This window comes from Aspergillus saccharolyticus (assembly GCF_003184585.1).
Source record: "Aspergillus saccharolyticus JOP 1030-1 unplaced genomic scaffold BP01scaffold_72, whole genome shotgun sequence".
Lineage (NCBI taxonomy): Eukaryota > Fungi > Ascomycota > Eurotiomycetes > Eurotiales > Aspergillaceae > Aspergillus > Aspergillus saccharolyticus.
The window spans coordinates 1-12,027 of record NW_020290682.1 but is presented as its reverse complement, the minus strand read 5'-3'; the positions used below and the strand labels follow the sequence as shown (position 1 = coordinate 12,027).

The 12,027-nt window shown below is 56.7% G+C and overlaps 6 protein-coding genes across 6 annotated transcripts; 2 read left to right on the top strand and 4 right to left on the bottom strand.

Moving 5' to 3' along the window:
* Positions 1-868: 868 nt before the first annotated feature.
* On the bottom strand, positions 869-1,189 carry BP01DRAFT_387431 (uncharacterized protein; the record flags this gene model as incomplete). The annotated part of the gene is made up of 1 exon (XM_025577739.1): positions 869-1,189. The coding sequence occupies one exon, from the start codon at positions 1,187-1,189 to the stop codon at positions 869-871; it is 321 nt and encodes a 106-aa protein (XP_025426306.1).
* Positions 1,190-2,398: 1,209 nt separating this feature from the next.
* Positions 2,399-2,929, top strand: BP01DRAFT_377922 (uncharacterized protein; the record flags this gene model as incomplete). The annotated part of the gene is made up of 1 exon (XM_025577024.1): positions 2,399-2,929. The coding sequence occupies one exon, from the start codon at positions 2,399-2,401 to the stop codon at positions 2,927-2,929; it is 531 nt and encodes a 176-aa protein (XP_025426305.1).
* A 64-nt stretch (positions 2,930-2,993) lies between these two features.
* BP01DRAFT_222443 (hybrid NRPS/PKS enzyme) lies at positions 2,994-7,202 on the bottom strand. The gene has a single exon (XM_025571154.1). The coding sequence runs from the start codon at positions 7,061-7,063 to the stop codon at positions 3,233-3,235; it is 3,831 nt and encodes a 1,276-aa protein (XP_025426304.1). The 5' UTR covers positions 7,064-7,202; the 3' UTR covers positions 2,994-3,232.
* A 2,268-nt stretch (positions 7,203-9,470) lies between these two features.
* On the top strand, positions 9,471-10,929 carry BP01DRAFT_410691 (NAD(P)-binding protein). The gene has a single exon (XM_025578882.1). It carries the CDS (start codon positions 9,620-9,622, stop codon positions 10,697-10,699), a length of 1,080 nt encoding a protein of 359 aa, XP_025426303.1. The 5' UTR covers positions 9,471-9,619; the 3' UTR covers positions 10,700-10,929.
* On the bottom strand, positions 10,747-11,329 carry BP01DRAFT_351539 (RmlC-like cupin; the record flags this gene model as incomplete). Its single annotated transcript, XM_025573843.1, has 4 exons — positions 10,747-10,886; positions 10,939-11,092; positions 11,147-11,215; positions 11,278-11,329. 4 exons carry the CDS (start codon positions 11,327-11,329, stop codon positions 10,775-10,777), a joined length of 387 nt encoding a protein of 128 aa, XP_025426302.1. The 3' UTR covers positions 10,747-10,774.
* A 275-nt stretch (positions 11,330-11,604) lies between these two features.
* Positions 11,605-11,989, bottom strand: BP01DRAFT_361345 (uncharacterized protein). The gene has a single exon (XM_025576127.1). It carries the CDS (start codon positions 11,943-11,945, stop codon positions 11,688-11,690), a length of 258 nt encoding a protein of 85 aa, XP_025426301.1. The 5' UTR covers positions 11,946-11,989; the 3' UTR covers positions 11,605-11,687.
* Between the last annotated feature and the right edge of the window lie 38 nt (positions 11,990-12,027).

Genomic DNA, 12,027 nt, shown 5'->3' with positions numbered 1-12,027 from the left:
ATCTTTGGAACTGCCATCCATTCATTCCATGGGCCGATCACCAGCCGCTCTCCCGGCCCAGGCTTGACAAATTGAACTTGTCTCCCACCACGTCTGCGTGCGCCAGAATCCTCCCTCCGGTCATATCGTAATATGTTGTAGTCCGTAACTCGTTCGAGATTCCTGCAATACAAGGCAAATCGACACTGAACACTCATCAGCTACCAGGAGAAGTCATCGACTTGTTGCCGCCCTAGTCGGCCATGCATAGATGATGAGATGAAGACAAAGGTTGTAGGTTGAGCCACAGCACCTGACTTCATTGTTCTTTCCGTAGTAATCGGTTTTTTGTTTTTTTATCTTTTTTTTTTTTTTTTTTTTTTTCTTCATCTTGGCAGATCCTGTCTAATCTTATTGCGTAATAGAAGGATCCGACGAAAAAGCTAAATCCCAAACCAAGCACCCGCTAGTTTCACCCGCGAAAAAACTTGGGCGACCTTGTGATGTCACCATACACCCCTGTTTTCCCCCCTGCACGCAGAACAAAGAAGTGGAAGTGATCGCACGATGCAAGCCTCACCCGGGGTTTCTCCAGATGTCGTGACTGATCGTTCCATGGTTGATGCGCCCGTGGACAGACCAACTGCGCGAAGTCTAATGTGGCAGCCTGCCATGGTCCGGAGCGTTTGTCCCTGGGGTGGGGCCGCGTCTCATGCCGGATGCGGTGAAGATCGGCATGCCGAGATATCCGTCGGGTGTTTTTGTGGTTTCATCCGAGCCGAGCAGGTGGCTACCACGCATAGATCATTCCGCCTTGACTATACCACACGCTTTAGTCGCTCGGTATAATCGTCATTCAGCCCCATCCTAGGGACTTCGATCATAGCATCTACATATATGCAGTACAGAGCTCAGCAGCGTAACCCAATGACAGCGCTTGTTGCAGCCCGTTACCTGCGCAGCCAAAGGGATCCTGATCCATCAATACATCAACCACCTCGTCGTGGCTCGCCTGACACGCAGCCTCCAGCGCCCTGAGAATATGATCTTTCTTGCTTTCGGCCGATGCAGCATCTTGCTTCAAGCGTAATCTCACGATCTCGACCTTACCATGACCGGCGACATGTTTTAGGGGTGGATACTCGCAGCAGCTGTCCTCTTCCGAGTACGGATCCGCCCCCTTCTCGAGGAGCAGCTTCTCACCCCTCATCGTTCTGGGGTATGGCCTGCATCAATGGAGAACATTTCATCTTTTCGCAACCTCTCTGCAGCAACGACAGCAACAATGCTTCATCCCAGCCTCAGCGACATACGTGATTGGCATGCGCCCTCATTCCCATCTGCGTCATGCGGATCAGCGTCTGCATCGAGGAGTAGAGTCACGACGGCTGCGTCTGCTGCATAGGACGCACACAGTATGGCGGTCATCTTCCGTCATGTCGCCGTGCTTGTCCAGCAGAAGACGCACGATCTCTGCGTGCTCTCTGCCATGAGCGGTGGCGTCCACCCTTTCTCGTCCACCGAGTCTGTCTCCGCGTGGGCCTCGAGTAGGAACAGTGGTCGGTGGTCATGGCTGTTCGAATGCCGTTCTTGCGGCAGGTCGAACTAGGGGGAGTGTGCGGTGGGAGAGGGATGCGAGGCAACGATGACTGGGGGTGGTTATATAGCTGATGGCGTGAGTGTAGTGGCTGCAGGCCCTGAGACACGGTGGGTGTCGCCCTTGGACAGTGCCTGGCCAAGATGCTTGGCTGGATGCTTGGTTGACTGCCCCACTGCAGACTGTGATCGATTGTGCTCGTCGGGTATCTCCGAGATAATCTAATCGCATCTCATCAGATCGGAACTGAGACAGGCTCGATGATAGAAGAAACAGGAGCAGATCTGAAGAGGGACCATTCAGATCTCCCCCGGTACTATCGATCCAGCGCAAACAACCAACAACTTCTAGAGTAGAAAGACAGGCATCTTGACAAGCACGTTCTGTACCTCAAAGTGATCAACATGATACGATATGTGTCCTACTGGACTTAACACTTTGCTAATATGACACATCATATCCGAGGCAAGGGATATCAATAACAGTAACCGTCCCCCAGAACTAGTCAGGTGCGAAGGACGTTATCCCAACTATCGATGCAGAGGTGCCATACCCTACTGAGGTGCAAAGACGTGATTCGAGTCCCAACCGGTGCGCTATGCAATAAAACAAGCAACAAGAAGGTCTTTAGCAGATAAACACCGCTCTGTACATACAGTCCAGCCCACCCCCGGAACCCAACCCAGCGACGGACACATTCCACCCAGCATTCCACCTTCCCACGACTACTTAAACCTCCTCCAAAAAACAAACCCTCCCAATCGACCTTTTCTACTGTACCCATCTAGCCAGTAACCCGTCAACCTGATCCAGTCAACAAACATGTACCTCCAATCCCTCACCACCACCCTCCTCCTCCTCCTCTCTCCCCTCCTCCCCGCAACCGCAGCAACCCCAATTTCGGACGAATACACCCTCCTCAACTGCCCCAATACCACCACCGCCGCCACCGCCACCCCGGCCGAACAACTCGCCGCCTGGACGGAGTTCACCGCGCTGATGTACACCGAACAACGCATCGCCACAGCCCTAGCCAAATACGTCGCGGGGAAATACATCAACCACTCGCCGCTGGTGGCCGCCACCGGGGTCAACGAGACCGTCGCCGAGTTGAGCGCCGTCGTGCCCGACGTGGACTCGCAGCTGCAGCGCGCCTTCGTCGGGTGGGATGCAGCGGGGAATACCTTTGGGGTGGCCCATACGAAAGTGATTCCGCGGGATGCAACCGGGGAGGCCGGGGAGAAAGCGCTGGTGGACATTATTCGCATGGTGGGGACGTGTATGGTTGAGCATTGGGATGTCGAGCAGGAGGTGGGGGAGGCGGGGAGTGGGAATCCAATTGCTTTTTTCTAGTTGCGTAAGGGTTGGGTATATGGGGGAGGTGTGGTTCTATGCAGGGACCGGGAAGGGATAGGAGGGGAGGGGAGGGGATCCCTGTTCTGCGGCGAAGACACGGCTAGTATGAGGATTGAACTGAACTTGTAGTTGATGCTCACGCCGCTATAGTGTGCATGATGGAGTTTATAGTAAGAAACAACGGGTGAATGCGAACTCGAGGCATTGGGGTCAACACGGTATCTCGAGGTATACGTTGAGCAGTTGGAAAAAATAAGTCGTGATCATCTCAGCACCGTCTATCTAGTCTATACTCAATACTCAAATCGGCTCATCACGCGGCTCAATCAACACCTCATTGACAGAGACATGCGCCGGCTGGCGCAGCGCGTACACAATCGAGTTGGCAATGTCCTCCGGCGCCAGAACCTCAGCCCCGGACGGCTCGCCATACTTCTTTAGAGCTTCTGCGTCCGTCGACATGCCCAGCAGATCCGTGGCAACGTTGCCGGGCTGCACACTGGTCACCCGCAGGCCCGTCCCCGCCGTCTCCAGACGCAGAGCCTGCAACGTAGCTTCTACAAAGAACTTGCTGGCCGAGTACACGCCAAGGCCCGGGAATACCTTCCGGCCCGCATCAGAGGAAATCGCCACGATATGTCCCGCGCCCCGCGAGAGCATGCCCGGAACCGTCGCCGACAAGCAGTGCAACAGTCCCTTGCAGTTCACGTCAACCGTGCGCTCCCACTCGTCCGTCTGCACGTTTGCCATCATGGTGAAATACATGACGCCTGCGCAGGAGACGAGAATGTCAATAGGGCCCAGTTCTTGGGTGGCGTCCTGGAACAGAGCGTCCACCTGTGCCTTGTGGGTGACGTCGGTCTTCTTAGCGATAATCTTCCCCCCGTGAGTTGCCAGCTCCTTCTGCAACGTCTTGAGCGCCTCGACCCGACGAGCAGCCAGAGCGACATGGCAGCCTTCGCGGGCAAGGGCGGTGGCCACTGCGGCGCCAATCCCCGAAGACGCACCGGTGACGACCGCCACGCGGCCGCTCAACGGCCCCTTGGCCAGCGTGGCCGTTCCGTTCACCACCTGCTGCCGCACAGGGGCTTTGGAGAGCCAGCCTCGAGCGAACCAGTGGCGGGTATAGGTCTCGAGCAATGCCTTGTCCACCTTGGGCCGCTCGACGCACGTGCGGAACGGTCGCGTCGCGGCGTTATCGAGGACGACAATGTCCCGCAGGAACTCCACCGTAGGCATACCGCTGCGAAGAATGTCTACCGTGAAGCCACCGTCGCCACCCTTGACCTGACTGCGCTGCTCGTTCCACAAAGCAACCCACTCATCCCAGCCAAGAGGCTTCGTCGGGTAGCCCAGCTCCTGCAGAGCAGCAAACACATCCCGCGTGTCAATCGGCTGGGGATCGCCCAGATGGAAGATCGTCTGCTCGGCATGGGTCTGAGTGGCGAGATGGATGATCGCCTTGCTAACAAAATCCACCGGGGTCATCTCGGCCCGCCAGCCCGCAACATCCGGCGCGTAGCCCAACTTGATCGACTCCACGATCAAGGCAGACAGCAGATCCCAGGCGTTGGCCGCGCCCGTAGTGCTGTGTCCACTGATGGTACCCGCTCGGTGGATCTTCACGGGTAATCCGCGACGGCCAGCCTCCAGAACAAGCTGCTCCGCGACCCACTTGGTCTGTCCGTAGCCGTCAAGCAACTTGGTCGGAACATCCTCCACGTCCAGCAGCGTGGTCTCCGACCAGCCCTTCGCGCCCGACGCCGGCAAGACTCCGTTCGTCGACACGTACTGCACAGTAGCGCCACTCTTGCTCGCCAGGCGCAGGATCTCCCGCGTCCCCCCCACATTGGGACCCCGCAAAGCGGCGTAGGGATACACGAGGTTGACCGTCGCGGCAGCATGGACGACCACCTGCACGCGCGCTGCGAGCGCATCGAAAGCCTTCGTCGAGAGACCGAACCGTGTGCGGGAGAGGTTTCCAGGCAGAATCTCCACACGCTCCATCACCGAATCGCGCCACAAGCCCAGATCAAGGAGATTCCGGCGGATGCGGGCCACACCCCCGGGCTGATCGTCGGTGGCCGGCTCATTGAATCGGACCAAGCAGATAATGTGGGCGGAGGTGTTCTCCAGCAAATCGTGCAGCAGGAAAGCACCCAGGAAGCCAGTCACACCCGTCAGAAGGACGGTGTTGGCTTGGTCAATGGAGCAGATCGTGGCCGGGGCCGCGGGTCGGATGTCAGCATCGAGGGTGGCATCTGCACGCAAGACCGCCGGAAGATCGGCTTGGACTGCGGCTGTATGTCCGTCACGAATGGCGCGGACCGTCTCCAAGTGACCCGTCAGGGTTGTGGTCTCTGCTAGTCGAGCAATCGGGACCCGGAACCCGAAGTGGCGGGACAGGCGCGAAGAAAGGTCAGCCAGCGACAAGGAGTGGCCTCCTAAATCGAAGAAGTCATCCGTGGGTTTAAGCAGGGTCTTGGAGGTCTTGAGGGCGGCCGCCCAGCAGGCTGCCACCTGGTCCAGAGTGATCGGGTCCTGATCGGCTTTGCCGTTCCCGTTGAGGTGGCCGTCACTCGTCGGAGGGGGCGGCAGGCGCTTGAGGTCGACCTTGCCAGTCACATCGTGCGTGGGCAACTCCGGGAGCACGACCCACAGGGCGGGAATCATGTAGTGTGCTAACGACTGGGCGAGGATGCGCCGCGCCGCTGGGCTGTATCCCGCCTCATTGATCTCGACCGGCGGCCGACCGGCGGCGTTTCCGTCGGGCACAAGGTATGCCACCAGCTGTCGCTCCAGACCTTCGCCGTGGGCGACGACCGCACAATGGCTGACCGCGAGGTTCTTGACAATCTCGCTTTCGACCTTGGCCGGGACCACGGAATACCCGCGCAACTTGATCATGGATCCTACGCGACCAGTGATTTCCAGCAGTCCCGACGGCAGCAGGCGGGCCAAGTCGCCGGTCCGGTAGAGACGGGCACCGGGTTGTGTATCGAAGGGGTGGGGGATGAATGCTTTAGCGGTGGTCTCGGGCAGATTGAGGTAGCCTCGAGCGAGCAAAGGACCGGCCACGAAGAGTTCCCCACTGGTTCCCGCCTCCACCGGCTGGCCACTCTCGTCGAGAATGAGGGTGTGCTTGGGATCTAAGGGTGGCCCCACGGGGCAGTAGGTTGCTTCATCATCGATCATCTCCCGCATATCCCCACAGGCGATCTCATGCGTTTCGCAAGCACTGTAGCAGTTGAGTAGACGAGTGTGCGGGAGAGCCTTGATGGCGCGCCGGGCCAGATCGGTCGTGACCACTTCACCATTCAGCCAGAGCGTGCGCAGCTCCGGAAGACGTTCATTAATGTGGGGATGACGCTGCAGCACGGTCGCCAGCAACGTGGGCGTCATCAGGGTCTCGGTAACCTTTTTCGCCGCCAGCAGGTCGACCAATGCAGCCGGGTCATAGCTCACCTCGTCCGGCACGGTCACCACGGTGGCTCCCCGCAACAAGGGGCGCAGAATCTCCCAGATGAAGAAGACGTTGCAGGCCACCCGGTCGCCAGGCTGCTGGTCCTGGATTCCGAATCGCAAATCGTAGGAGAGTACTGGAGCTCGGTGGGGATTGGCGATGCCCTTGGGCTTGCCCGTGGTCCCCGAGGAATAGGAGACAAATGCCAGTCGGTCCAAGTCGTCGTCGGCTGGGAGAGGCGCCGGCTCCGCTGCGTGTCCATTGGCATGGATGGCTGGCTCGTCCAGCACAATCAACGGCACCTCGGATCTGATCTTGCCTACTTCGGCGCCGTGGGTAATCACGACGGCGGGGTTGCCGTCCTCAATCACGTCGGCGAGCAGCTCTGGGGGATAGGCCAGCTCTAGCACGAGAAAGGCGCCCCCCGCCCGCAAGGCAGCCAGACAAGCAATCACATAATCAGCACTTCTTGGCAACAGCACGCCCACCAAGGTATCTCGACTGACGCCGTATGTGCGCAGACGACGGGCGAGACAGTCAACCTCCCGATCGAGCTCAGCGTATGTGAAAGTGGTCTTGTCATCCTCGAGGGCCACGGCCTGGGGGGTGGCCTTGACTTGACGCGAAAATAAGGCGGAAAGGTCTTTTGTGGTATCCAGGAAGGTCATTGTTTCGGTTTATTTCGTTTAATTGACAAGAACACGTGGGAACATGGGCGAGAGGCGAGAGGAGGGAGGAGGAGGAGGAGGAGCGAAGAGGCGGAGGTTGGAGGGGGGAGGGGGGAGGAGGGTCAATTCAAAGAGACTGGGGAGGCATGCGTTGTCAGTTTGATGCAGTCAGAGGCAGGATTGCATTACACTGCAGACTCACCGATTGAACAGCGTAGAGAGGAAGGGATCCGAGGGGAGCTGTCTGTGTGATTAAGTATGGAGTAGCAGGAGAATAGATGCAGTGGGAAAGCAGTGGAAGAGCAGTGGAGGAACTGAAGGAGGGACCAGGGACTGCCCCCCCAAAGCGGATTAGTTCATCCCAACACACCACTCCATCTGGATGGATTCGATCGTATCGAGTCCCCAGAACGTGCTCGGCTCGCCTGCATCCTGCCGACCGCAGGACACTCTGCTTGACGCCAGACTGGGGCGATGAACCATGGGTGAGTAACTGAAAGTGAGACTCCACCAGGGAGATAGAGCCTCTGATATATGGCGATTCCCGGTGATATCAAGTCCATTATGGAGGATTATGGAGGATTATGGGACGAATTTCTCCCCTGTTGGTGCCTTGCAGCGATGGCGTCAAATCCCCCTCTTCTGCTGACTCATCCGCACCATGGCGGACTCCAGGCGAACGACGGCTGCTCTCCGCATCCATTGCCGGTTGGGGCAGCCAAGCGGTTCCGCCCGATCCTCCGCGTTGTTATCGTCCTCTGATGATTGGCTGCTGCTGCAACCCGGTGGGTCTCTGACATGTGATTGCGGGTCAATGGTTGGTCCGGGCTCCCATTATCACATGCTGGCTGCTGTTTTGTTGGGATTGAGGTATTACTCAGCAAGTACTTACAAAAAGTAAGTATCTTCCAGTCCTTATGTTCTCCGCCTTCTTTCATTCAGCTGCTGCTGCAACCTGTGCGAGTCAGATCGACAGATATACGAGATATCCCCCGGAGGGGCTGGACGACGGGGACTGTGGACAGAGTGGGATCAAGTGTCTGGCTGTTTCCAGAGAGGAGTGAAGATCAAAAGGTGCATGGGCAGTACCCACTGGAGCATTTGCCTATCGAGGGACTTCTCATATATGTGCAATGACTGAAGGGTAATGGTCAAGGCCACTTTCTCATGGCCACTTCCAGTCCTGCCCGAAGACTGGACTCACGAGATGTCCTCAGCATCAAAGGAAACAGAGGTCGAAAGAGGCGTTGTCAGCTTGATCGGTGAGATGTGAAGAAATCCTATTTTCCGGCCTCCCATTGAGTCCGGGCTGCAGACCAATTCGGATTCTGAGGCACAAAGCTTGACTCGCATTGGTTCTATTTGAAGGTTCCCCTCCAGTGTCTGCATAAGCAGATGAAAGCCTAGTATCTGAACTCCTGGCTTGATCCTCTCGTACGCACGGTTGACTGGTATCTGCTCTGAAGGGAAACACAAAGCTAATCATTGGCCATTGATGGGAAGGCGATGCACGACCAAAGAGCCAAAGAGGAACAAAAGAAAGAAAAAGGCTTATGCTCTATCCTTGGGACACAACGTCAAGAATTCCGAAAGGAGACCAGAGGGAACATGTATCCCCTGATATTCGCATTGAAGTCGGACTGGGCCGAAGCGAGATCCTGAACTCTCTGATTGAGCGGGTATGCTAAAGACGCAGAGAATCGAAGATGACATTTCCTAGTATAGCTCTGGATGACAGGGTTCGTCGCAGATGGCCCTCCAAGGATTCTGTGGTTCCCTGAAAGGACTCGGCTGGGAGAGAAGGTTGCTCTTCGAGGTACTTGCAGGCACATCATTCCGGTTATCTCGACTACCCGAATGTCTTGCCAGAAAGTGTACGTGTACTACAAAGAAGAAATCAGTTATCATCCGCGGAGACCCAAGAACGCACCTTCTGGTAAGAATGTCGAAAACATCAGGGACCATCTTGAGACGGATCACATATGATATAGCTAGTAGCAATAGCATGAGTGTTCTTAGTCGTCTATGATATCGCCCCAATCTGAGTGATATAGTTTGCGTTGCTGGCATGGGCGCTGCCACCACTTCAGATTGATCATCAACCCCAGTGCCATCGATCGGCTCGACCACTCTCAGTCAATTCGAGCATACGGAGAAATAGGGTGGAGGGGGGGAGCTCCGCACGAAGACTAATATTAACCTCAAGATATTGTATCATCTCACTCCATTCCTTGGGTTGGTCTCGTATCTTTCCGTCTCCGGCCTTTCACCAACCAACTTTGGTGGCAAGATCAGCCCTAAACACGAACAACGTACCCCGGTCGGATACTCTACCCGCATAGGAAAATTTGGTACACCGCATTCAGTGACCTCAAAGCTTAGTATATATTCAGATTGAAGACGAAGTTCCGTGGTACTGCTCTCGGGATGCTAAGGCTAGACCCTGGGTCGAGATCATTGAACCCTACGTATAAACACCTAACGCCCGCCCATCAGGGCGGAAAGTGTCAGAACGTGCAACCACAACTGCAACCACAACTAGCACCCTAGATTACCATGACGAGGAACGGAGAACTGGTCTTCATCACTGGAGGTAGCGGCCACGTCGGGTTCCGCGTGCTCGTTCGGGCACTCGAAGCCGGGTATCGCGTGCGAGCAGCAGTGCGCAGCCCTGACAAGGCGCAGCGAATCCGGAGCACTCCCTCGATTCAGGCTCTTCACCTCGACGAGGACCGACTGTCCTTTGTGCAGGTCCCGGATCTCACCGTCGAGGGGGCATACGACCAAGCCATTCAAGGCGCACACTATGCCATCCACGTAGCCTCACCCATCCCTCAGCAGACCCACCTGGACCCTGCAGACATGACCCATGCCCGCCTGGTCGAGACCATGATAGACCCGGCGGTCCGTGGCACGCTGGGACTGCTCAAGGCAGCGCAAAAGGCGGGCTCTGTTCGACGGGTCGTCATCACCTCGTCTGGCGCGGCGATCGTGCCATGGTCGTGGGTTGTATCGGGGGGCGGCGGGGACCGGGTGTTCGACGCGAACAGTCGCGTCCCCTCCCTTCCGGCTGGGTACAAGCTCAGCTCTCCCTGGGAGGCATATGCAGCGAGCAAAGTGGCGGCGTTGAATGAGGCCGAGCAGTGGCTGGCTGCCACGCGACCGGCCTTTGACGTGGTGCATCTCTTCCCGGGATTTGTGATCGGACGAGATGAACTGGCTCGTACGCCCGCCGAGCTGATGCGGGGATCCAACCAGGAGGTGCTGGACCCGGTGGTCTGTGATAGCAAGGAGAGGTTCACGCCCAACTCCGCCGTTCATGTGGATGATGTCGCCGAGGCGCATGTCCGGTGCCTGGATCCCGCCGTGCCCGGCAATCAGGGCTTTATTCTCGCCGCGGGAGGGGCTCAGGGCATCAATTGGCAGGACAGTCTGGAAATCACCGCGCGCAGATTCCGAGACGAGGTGGAGTCCGGTCTGTTGCCCAACACTGGGCAGATCCAGTCCATTCCGGTCCCGTTGGACGTGGGTTTGTCGGAGAAGGTGCTGGGGATCAAGTTCCGCTCGTTTGAAGATCAGGTCGTGGATATTGTATCCTATTATCTTCAGCTGGTGGCCGCGTCGGAGAAAGTCTGAGAGTTGCAGTAGACCTGCTTCTTCTAGAAAAGCTCTGTCTGTATGTACACGGACTAAAGAATTGACACTGGCATCCTATTTTGCGCCCCAGCCCTCCAGATTGACCGTAGTTGGTGTCCCTCCCGTTCGCACAATCACCCATTCCACCGGTTCGTCTGAGTGGTTGGCCTCCTGATGTTCCGTATACCTGCACATGGTCAGCCTGTTTCCCCCCCTGGGATCGAGGATGGGAGTCTTACGCAGGAATCAGGGCAAAGTCCCCCGGCTCGAGGTCCTTGCGCTCCCTCCCACCATCAAAGATGATGGATCCGTGGCCTTTGGCAGCATAAACAATGGTATCCTGGTCGCCGTGGTGGTGAACCGCCGACGAGGTATGGGGCTCAGCGCACATCACTGCGGATGCATTTAGAAGGGGAGGTCAAATGGTGGGGAGATGATCAGTCATACCCAAGGAACAAATCTTGTCGGACTTGCCGATGATTGCGCCTTTACGGACCATTCCGGCCGTCTGGCCTCCTTTGATTCAGTGGTTGTCAGTCGTGCTGTTGGAATTGGGGGGGTTGGAAGAGGGATCTCACCGGTAGCTGCGTCCAACTCGGATGATCTGGTGACATGGACTGAGTGACTCATTTTGGGGGTATGTGAGGTGAGGAGAGGAGATAATCTGATCTGCCGATGGGACTAACGATTCAGAATACTCATTGCTGAACCGGTAGTATTTATCTTCTCCTGGAGGACCACCGTTTCCTGCTTGGCGAGTCAGCGTGATGCCATCCAGCTTGTTTCATGATGTCATGCATTGGTCCACTCTTGCCCCACAATTGATAAGTAATATGTTTATATCACTGATACTAATTATTATACTTCATATCACTGATACTAATTATTCAAGGTGGGTGGACTACACCCTCTGGTATCGCGAGCCGGGGATATCAACAGGAAGTCAACCTGGGTATCTCCCAGCCATCTGCTATTACCTCTATGCCCTTCATCTTCTGTACTTCTGTACTTCTTGAACTCGATCACACTTGCCACTCCTTCCGGAACGATTTTTCCACGTCTCAAAGTCCATCTCCTCGCCATCCACCACCATGATCCCCCTGGCCACTGGTTTAGGGCGCGGGGGCACATACACAAAGTGCGGGACGTGGTTGGTGCTACACTGATCGATAGCCATGGCGCCTGCAGCGACCAATTGGGTGCAGTTGACACAGAAGTTGTCGAAGCAGATCGTGCACAGCGACATCTCGTCGGGAACAGGCCACTTGGGATGGCACGGTCCGTCACACGTCCAGGGCCACAGCTCGTCCTCCTCCTCCTCCTCCTCC